This window comes from Cannabis sativa, chromosome 2 (genome assembly GCF_029168945.1).
Source record: "Cannabis sativa cultivar Pink pepper isolate KNU-18-1 chromosome 2, ASM2916894v1, whole genome shotgun sequence".
NCBI classification, from domain to species: Eukaryota; Viridiplantae; Streptophyta; class Magnoliopsida; order Rosales; family Cannabaceae; genus Cannabis; species Cannabis sativa.
In genome coordinates, this window is record NC_083602.1 from 3,490,138 (window position 1) to 3,499,323 (window position 9,186).

Consider the following 9,186-nt stretch of genomic DNA (forward strand, 5'->3'; position numbering starts at 1 on the left):
TAACAAAAATTGTTAAATAGCTATATTTTATATATAAAGATATTGAAGTTGTTTATAGTCAGTTTTTAAGAGCTTTAATGAAGTTAAGAGTTTTATTTTTTTTTTTTTAAAAAATAATAAATAAATAAAATAAAATTTCAAATGTGTTGAAAATAATGTTTTGCAGAATTTTATATGACATTTTTTTAAAACATGTTCTTATTAAGTTATACATTTTTTTTTTATAAGGGGTCACATATTATACTAGTCTTTATTGTGTCACTACAATTAGATGTGTTTCTCAATTAATTATAAATAGTACATACATAGTGCATACTGTGTAGTGTATAATTACTACCCTAACAATCACGTAATTACTTCCAAACTCAACTTTTTTGAAGTAGCAAATATTTTTTCAAAAAAGAAAAAAATGTTGGGTATTAGAGGAGGACTAAATTGAAAATATTTCAAGATAATAAAGGGATTTGTGTAAATAGTAAGAAATTTCGAATTTCGTGCAAATAGTAAATTAGCTATAATTTACAATTAACCCACTTCTTCTTCTTCATTCAAAACCCTCCAAATCTCTGCCCTAATCTTCATTCTCCGCCGATCAAATCTTTCGCCCTGGTTAGGCCGTTTCTCATCGCGGTTCGAGCTCACCACAGTACGTTCGTTATCCTGTTTCTCTAAAAAATAATATAATCTATTATAATACAACTATTATATTGTGCTTTTTGCATGTAATTACTAAAGAATGGGTCTTTTGATTTTTTCTTGCCATAGAATTTGATTATTATACATGTTTTAGTCCACTTTCCTAGATTGATTAGGTATTTTGATATTGTTTTGGAAGTTAATGATGTTTGTAGCTTTCTTTTATATTTTTCTGTCTCTTTCCCACAGGTCTAATGATTTTATATTACTTTGATTTGTTTGGGTGAATTTAACTGTGTAATTTGGATTTTTTTTTATATTTTGGTTGCAATGATTTGTGGTCCCATCCTTTGTTTAATTTTGACTTTTTGTTCAATTAATTTAATGCCTTTTGAATGAAGATGTTTGAGCACTTCCATTGGCATCTTAGCAAGACTCACTTTTTTTCTGCTTTACAGTCTAACTTTTAATCTCTAAGGTGGAGTTTTTGGTTGGAGATAATGAAATAGAATGGAATAGAATTAGTTGCATTTTAAAGTATTGGAATGTCGTTTCCAATACCATCATTTCGGTGGAATGACTATTTCCATTCTCATTCCTATTACTATGTTTTCATTCCTAGTTGGAGTGCCTTTCTAATCTATTTCATGTCTGCATAACAAAATGACTAATTTCTGGTAATGGGTATTAGTTATTTTAGCTGACCTAGTTCTTGTTTTTATGCATATACTACTTCCATTGAACAGGGCAAGTTTGTTAGATTTTGTATATTGGTGTATGACTCTTTATGATAATGTAGTTTTTCTTTTTGTGTTGATGTGTTAGGTAGGTAGATATGGATAATGAAGGCAAGTTGATTAAAATTGTTGGATTATTGAATGAAACTAAGGTTGCAGCTGTTGAAGCGAAACGCCAGATTAGTTCAATGAGAGATCGGTTGGCCGAGTTTCGTGAGCAACAGCAGAGGACGTATGAACGGTTGTCTGCTTCTTTACATGCACTTAGGGATCTTGTGAATGATAATCTAAGGGCAAATGTTAATGTTCGAGTTGTGAATAATGTTGTTGGTGGTGAAATAGAAGATGACTGTGAGTCTGTGATCACTGTTGAAAATGATCTGATGGAAGAAGAAGAAGAAGAGGCTGATGAGGTGGAGAGTGATGAAGTGCATAAGCTATGATGATGAGTTGGTTTGGTTATGAATGGTGGTTCAGTCAGTGTAAGTATGTTTATGTTTATCTTCTTAATTAACTAATTTAGTCAACATATTTAAGTGAAGAAATTTCTAGTCTAGAGACATGGACGTGCTATATAGTATATATACTTGAAGAAAAAGAAGAAGAAGAAGAAGAAGAAAGAAAATACTTCTTTTATTTTGGAAATTTCAGGTGTTTGTTAATGTTATTTTTTTGTTGGGGTTTGACTTTGAATATTGTTGACTTGTTTTGATGATGATGATGATGATGATAATGATGGTGATGATGATGATGATACCTAAATCGTAAACTTTTGGACATTTTTGTTCAGCTTATAGTCATTTTTTTATGCATTTTCAACCAAAGGTAAAATTCTTAAATAGAACAACAAGAATAAGCTTACAAGCATTATCTCAAGTGTTTTTTTTATACTATTTCACTACAACATCATTTGTAAACAAGTAAAAGAAAAATTTAGATCTTACCATTCCTAGGATAGTAATAGTATGTTGATTGTTGGAGAACTTGACTTGATGAAGGCTAGGAAGGAAGAGGTGTCACACCACAGAAGCTTCACATCTAGATGGTGTTAGGCATTACTATGTCCAATAGCAATGTCTTTTTTTTTACACATTAATTTAACACGGAGCATTGCTATGGACACCAGTGGTGCTCAACACCTTTTATAAGTAGCGTTTAATGTTCTCTAAAAATTATTTTCTTAAGTTATATGAGACCCGATACTTAATTACAAGATTATTAAATACTAGTAGTGCCTTTTAGCAATTTTCTTAACACACTCTGATCCTAAATCCTCCCAAATTTTCAGGACACCTAATAATTAAAACAAACAATTACGAGACTACTAGATACTAGTAGTGCCTTTTAGCAATTCTCTTAACACACCTTGATCCTAACTTCTCCCAAATTTTTAGAATACCTAACAATTAAAACAAACACTCTTTTAGTTTAAAGTTCACTTAACTCGTTTATCTTTTAAGGGGTGTTTGTTATGGTGACATGTTTAAGAGTTTTATTTTGGAGTTTTTCTTTTGTAAAATATTAAAATTAAGACCATAAGATTTTTTTTAATATGGTAAAAATACCCTTAATTATAAAAGAGTTATACCATTCTTAACTTAAATTAAGGATACTCACACTATTTTTTTAAAAGGTAAAATTCATTCATGGCTCATTAAGGGATAAAACTCTACAAGTCAAGCAGAAATAAAGTAACACAAATCTTACTTAAATATAAGTTAATTGTTAGCCAACCACGTCGAGAATCAAAGGAAAAAAAAAAGCTCATAGCTCATGCAAGAATTGCTAAAGGGGAGCTCAATACACCAAGTTATGCCCGAAAGTTTGCCAAGGGGAGCTCCATACACCAAGCAGAGCTCTATACACCAAGGGGAGCTCCCTTGCGCGCCTGCACGTATGCCCGCGCCCGCGCTCCGCCCGCGCTCCGCACGTCAGCCCCCGCTCGCTCCCCGTGCCCGACCTCATACACTCTCGTCAATCTTCTTTTCCCTCTTGACACAAACGGTCTAAGCAAGGAAGTATCAGACGAGACAACGATAGCATAATGAATATGGATAATAGAGACAGAGTTCATTTCATCCGAGGTACCAATGAAAGGAGCATTTTTAGTGTAACTTAGAATGCTAGGTACATCAAACCACTTAGGATACAACGTTATCAAGTGTGAAAGTGGCTTCACATTTTATGGATTTGAGATTTGGTGTGAAGGTGTATAGTTTCAAGGGCTCACTATAAATAAGGCCCTTGAATTCATTGTAAATGTGACTTTTTTGAAAAATAAAATAATAAGATTTTCGGAGATCAAAGATTGTGAGATTTTTATTTTAAGTATTTTTCTATCAAGATCTTTCAATACTATTTTAAGTTTTTGTTATTTCGAGTTCTTACCATTAATAATATGTTTTAAGAATATGAATTAGAAGAAAAAATTAAATAAAACTAATATAGTCAAAGATATATACATTTATAAGTTTTCAAATTACAAATATAAAACTATCTTCAAAATTCAAATTAGTTTGTTTACTTGAAGTTGAAAGGGACTAAATTGAAAATTTCTTAAAATAATAAAGGGGTTTTGAGCAAATAGTAAATTTTCTAGAATTTATTACTGAAACAGTCAAACAAAGAGAATCACTTTCTCTCTCTTACTTCTTCCTCCTTCAACCCAAACCCTACCATTTCAGTCAGACACCGCCGCCGGAGACACCACCTTCTCCGCCGACGCATCAACTCAAAAATTCTCTCCTCGCCGAGATCCGCCCATCAAATCTCTCGCCGTTCGAGCTCTAGCCCTGTACGTAACCTTAACCCCTAAACTTGAAAGTAATATAATCTTTTTTTTTTTGAAGCAAGTAATGTGATCTATTATTATAATAAAAATATTTACATTATTAGTTGCATCTAAAATTTTTATTGTGTGTGATTTTAGAAATTTTCTTAAAAATAATACGATCTGTTTTTTTCTTTTGTTCATTGAAAACCCAATTTCATAAACTCAGAGAAAAATTTGTATTATGCTGTTGCTTTCTTTGATAATTTTTTTCTTTAAACTCATAGAATGATGTGTTTTGATTTTTGTTTATTCGATTGAATCTAACAAAGATGAATTCTTTGTTTAATGGGTTTTAATTATTTTATTATATTTGGTGTTCATGATTAGGTAGCTATTATGGATGAAGATAAATTAATTGAAATTGCTGGATTAGTACATGAGCAAGTGAATAATGTTGGTAGAATTAAAAGTAGGCTGGACTCGATGGATCATAAGTTAGATATGGTTCTTGAGCATTTGAACAGGAGTTATGAGGAGGAAAAGGCTTCTTATGTCTTAATTGGGAATGCATTGAGTTGAGGGTGTTGTCCAATTCAATTTCAAGTTTAAATTGTAATGCTCCAGTTGTGAATAATAATGGTGCTGAAATAGAAGAGTGTGAATCTGGGATCACAGTTGAAAATGATCTCATGGAAGAAGAAGAGGTTGATAAGGAGGAGGAGGAGAGTGATGAAGTGCAGATGGAAAAAGAATGAGCTATGATGATCAGTTAGTTTTTGGTCATGAATGATCTGTGTAAGTATGTTTATGTTTATGATCTTAATTAATGTAGTGAACATATTTAAGTGAAGTAACTTTTAGTCTAGAAATATCATTGACATGTTCTATATATGCTTACTTTATTTGAAAAGAAGATGACATTATGAAATTCTTTTATTTTGGATGTTTATGTTACTTTTTGTAATGATGATACTTAAATTTTAAAGTCTAGACTTTTTTATGTAGTGTATATTCATTAGCTTATAGAATCTGCTATAAAGATCTCAAATGGGAATTGAGTTTTTCTTTTTCAACCTACTTATACAATACAAAAGGGTATGCAGACATTAAGATGTTTCAAAATGACACCTACCTTGTATTAGATATTCCACAAGATCCAAGTTTTGGGTGACTTCTTCTATAAGAGAAGCTGTTGTGTAAGTTATGAGTGAGTTTGGTAATACTTTTTTAATTAATGTTTTGTTTTTTTTAATTAAAAAAGTAAAAATATTTTTCAAAGATATTTTCTATAAAATAATTTTTATTTTTTAATTTTTTAATGAGAATTAAAATTTTGAAGAAAAAAAGTCACTTTGACTCTTAGACCTAAGGACTCGAACCTTGACCCCTGAATTTGAACTCGGACTCCGGTTCTAGACCTTGGATCTTGGCCTCAGATCCTATTCTTGTACCCTAGACTCTAACCCTTAACCCAAATTTGGACTTAGACTCCGATTCTGGGCTCTTTGAACTAGACCCTGATTCTAGCCCAGGCCTCAAATACAAATTTCGACCCAAACTCGATTTATATAAATTTAACAAATAAAAATAAAATTTACAAAACATTTTGAGATGAGTGCTCTTATAAAGTCTTAGCCAAAAAAGTCTATATTTTTAGTAGCTTTCTCAAAAAACTCTTGGCCAAACAAGACCTTTTGAAAGAAATTCCTTCTTTTCAAAAAGAAACAAAAGGACGAAATTGAAAATTTTCAAAATAATAAAGGGTTTTTAAGCAAATAGTAATTTTTTAGATAATTTACCGTACATAACACCTCCTTCTCATTTCCGTCTCTCTTCCCCCTTTATTCGGCCCCTGCTCCGTTCTCCGCCGCCGCCACCCACAAACAAAAATTTTCTCACCGTTTTCCGTCGCCGTTTGAGCTCTTCACCGGCCAAGCTCTATACGATCGTCACCCTCAGCTTGAAAGTAAGATAATAATCTGTCTCACTATCAAAACTATAGTATTTGTTTGTTGACTCCAATTTTTTCTCTATAAATAAAATTGCTAAACCCCAATTTCATTTTTAAGTATTCCTTACTAAAATGGCAGAAAATAAATCCTAAGAAGCTAGAAGAGGAGTTTGTCATTTCAAGTATTCATCTTTTTACAGTATTACTTTCGATTTTTGAACTTGCAAATATACACTTAGTTATTTCATAATGATGCTTTATATGTATAATTATGTGTTCTTAGATTGGGTATTCTTATACGGTCAAAATCCATGATTGAATCCGAACTACATAATGAGTTTTGAACTCGTATGATAATCTAATTTGGATGTTTTTCATTTTTGTTTTGTGACTTTTAAACTCATAGAATGAGGCAATTTGGATGTTTTCTTCTTTATTCTTTTGTCACTTAAAATTCATATAAAGATGTAATTTTGATGTTTTTTCTTTTCTCTTTTGTGGAATGAAAGACTTACCATACAAAGAATCCAAAAGACAGAAAGTTCAGAAGTTGGTCAAGCTCAGTAATGTGGAAATCCCATGTTGTATCTAGGTCTTTCTCTAGTGGCTCCTTACTGGAATCCTTGTTTTTCAAGAGAACTTCATGCCGTTACTATGCAAAAGAGGCTTCATCTTCATCATCAGAAGCCAGACCTAAACAAGTGGTGGATTTTCAGGAAGAAGACCTCTTTGTAAGCTCTGGAATCAGCAGACCCCTTTCAGAAATCCTCAAACACCTCAACAAGAAAGTGCCCGATTCCCTCATCAAGACTCGGGTCGAAAATGGGCTTTCCTCGAGATATGTACCTTGGCATATTGTGAACCGAATTATGAACTTACATGCTCCTGAATGGTCTGGTGAGATTAGAAGTGTGTCTTACTCGCCTGATGGCAAATCGGTATCTGTTATTTACCGTGTGACGCTCTATGGGACTGATGCAGAGATATTCAGGGAGTCTACAGGCACTGCTTCCTTAGAGGACACAAGTTATGGTGATCCTATGCAAAAGGCAGAAGCAATGGCATTTCGTCGAGCTTGTGCTCGATTCGGCCTTGGTCTTCATCTTTATCATGAGGATATGCTGTAATCTAATCCATCTAAATCCATTATTTGGGATTATAGTTTATAACAGGTGACACCCTTATACACACACTCATCCAACAGTTGACCCTACAGGGCAAGTGTAATTTTTCATGTCATGTTGAGATGTGTAATCAAGTTGAGATTTTGTATTGGTGTATGAGACTTTATGTTCTTTAGGAAAACTTTTGAACTCACTTCTTGTTTTCGATCACTAAAAATATGTAAGATGATGAAAGTATGTTAAGTGAGTTTGTTAGATTATTGATTGCTACTGAGGCTGTTGAAGTGAAATGTGTGATGGCCTCAGCTAAACATGAGTTGACTTAGTTGCTTGAGTATGTAAATAAGGAACAAGGTTCACAATTCAGGGTATATGTTAATTTTCCAGTTGTGAGTAATGATGGTGCTGAATTAGAAGACTGGGAGACTGGATTATGGTTTAAAATGAGACTGATCATTATTTATCTTTTGGATTTGTATTAGTTTAGAGTATTTTAGGTTTAGTTTCTTATATTTTGCTTGTTTTATTTCTTTTGTTCGGTTTAGTATTAAGGGCTTGTTTGGTACAGCTCTTAAAAAAGTTAAAAACTGTTTTTTGAAAAAGCTGTCATAAAAATGTGTTTAGTAAAGGAGCATTGCTTAATTCACCAGTGGTGTCTAGCACCTTCTCGACATGTCGCGTTGCGATTGGCTAGCGATACTTCTTAAAAGTTATTATATTAAATTATATGGGACTCGATACTTAGTTGGACCAATAACGATATTGACACATAGGAGGGTGGTAGGCACCACTGGTGCCCTTAAGTATTTCTCTTAGTAAAGCTAGTATAATTAAACTTTTAAAAAAAAATTATTTTGATTAAAAGACTAATAAATTGATTTATCTTAAAATATATTTATTTATTTATTATATATTAAAAAAATATTTAAAATAAAAAATATTTTTAAATCTTTTATTTTATTTTAAAAAATATTTTATAATTTATATTTTTAATATTAACAAAACACATTAATGTGATAAAAATATAATTTAAAATAATAATTACAAAATTGTAAAAATAATAATCCTTTGTGATTTTCTATCATTCATAATTTCTTATGTCAAATCAATAATTAAAATAAATAAATCACAAAATAACATAATGTTTAACATTTTTTTATGTCATGCAATTTTAGTCTAATTTTAACTTACATCTTATCTCAGTCTCAAGTTTAAATCTAAAATCTTAATACTAATCAAGAATGCATGTATAAAATTTTAAAAATTATTATTTTTTTGAAAACTTTTCCCCGCTGCTCTCTCTCTTTCGGTGTTCACCGGAGCCATGGCAAAAAGGGCGAAACTGGCTGGGAAAGTTAAAGCAAAAGGGAAGAAAACAGGGCCGTCATCCTCGGATAGGGTCATCAAGACCAGATCTATGGATGCCATTCTTGGAGTACAAGAACTAGAAATACCAGAGTTATCAGATTCAATGAAACAGTACCAGGAGCATTGCTCTTCACCTGGTGCGACTGAAGCAACTCGAAGCGATTTTCAACAGGAATTTTCAGCGTGGATTGATGCTGCAAACAAGGTTACTCAGGAGGTAAGTATTGGAATGAATCCATCTCCCCCAATACTTAGATCTAACATAGTTCGGAATTTGGATAGTGAGTTTGAAAGTTCCAAACCGAAGAGTGAGGTGAAATTACAGGGATCGAAGAGCAAGGTGAAGATTGATTTTACTGATATTGAGGATGAAGTCAATTATTGGCAACCTTCGATTGTTTGTTATGTCATTGGTGCAAATCCTCCTGTTAATATACTGGATGGTTTTGTGAGGCGTATATGGAAAGATTCAGTGGTGAAGGTCGGACTTCTTGCTAAGGGGATATTCATAATAAGATTTCAGAATATGGAGCAAAGGGACAAGGTGATGCAGCAAGGATACGTGTTCTTTGATAGGAAACCGATGGTGATGAAGCC

At 32.4% G+C, this 9,186-nt stretch overlaps 2 protein-coding genes across 3 annotated transcripts; both read left to right on the plus strand.

The window, feature by feature from the left end:
* Positions 1-411: 411 nt before the first annotated feature.
* LOC115720965 (uncharacterized) lies at positions 412-2,066 on the plus strand. 2 transcript variants are annotated; one of them, XM_030650185.2, is made up of 2 exons: positions 412-646; positions 1,466-2,066. In XM_030650185.2, the coding sequence occupies exon 2, from the start codon at positions 1,472-1,474 to the stop codon at positions 1,814-1,816; it is 345 nt and encodes a 114-aa protein (XP_030506045.1). In that variant the 5' UTR covers positions 412-646; positions 1,466-1,471; the 3' UTR covers positions 1,817-2,066. The 2 variants fall into 2 exon arrangements, with proteins under 2 accessions (XP_030506045.1, XP_030506044.1); XM_030650184.2 differs by having other exon boundaries at positions 424-646; positions 1,462-2,066.
* A 3,696-nt stretch (positions 2,067-5,762) lies between these two features.
* Positions 5,763-7,416, plus strand: LOC115720964 (DNA repair RAD52-like protein 1, mitochondrial). The gene is made up of 2 exons (XM_030650183.2): positions 5,763-6,112; positions 6,607-7,416. The coding sequence occupies exon 2, from the start codon at positions 6,664-6,666 to the stop codon at positions 7,222-7,224; it is 561 nt and encodes a 186-aa protein (XP_030506043.1). The 5' UTR covers positions 5,763-6,112; positions 6,607-6,663; the 3' UTR covers positions 7,225-7,416.
* The last annotated feature ends 1,770 nt before the right edge of the window (positions 7,417-9,186 follow it).

What these genes read in the sequence shown, in the direction of transcription:
- LOC115720965 (XM_030650185.2), top strand. Translation starts at nt 1,472, where the DNA reads ATGGATAATGAAGGCAAGTTGATTAAAATTGTTGGATTATTGAATGAA.
- LOC115720964 (XM_030650183.2), top strand. Translation starts at nt 6,664, where the DNA reads ATGTGGAAATCCCATGTTGTATCTAGGTCTTTCTCTAGTGGCTCCTTA.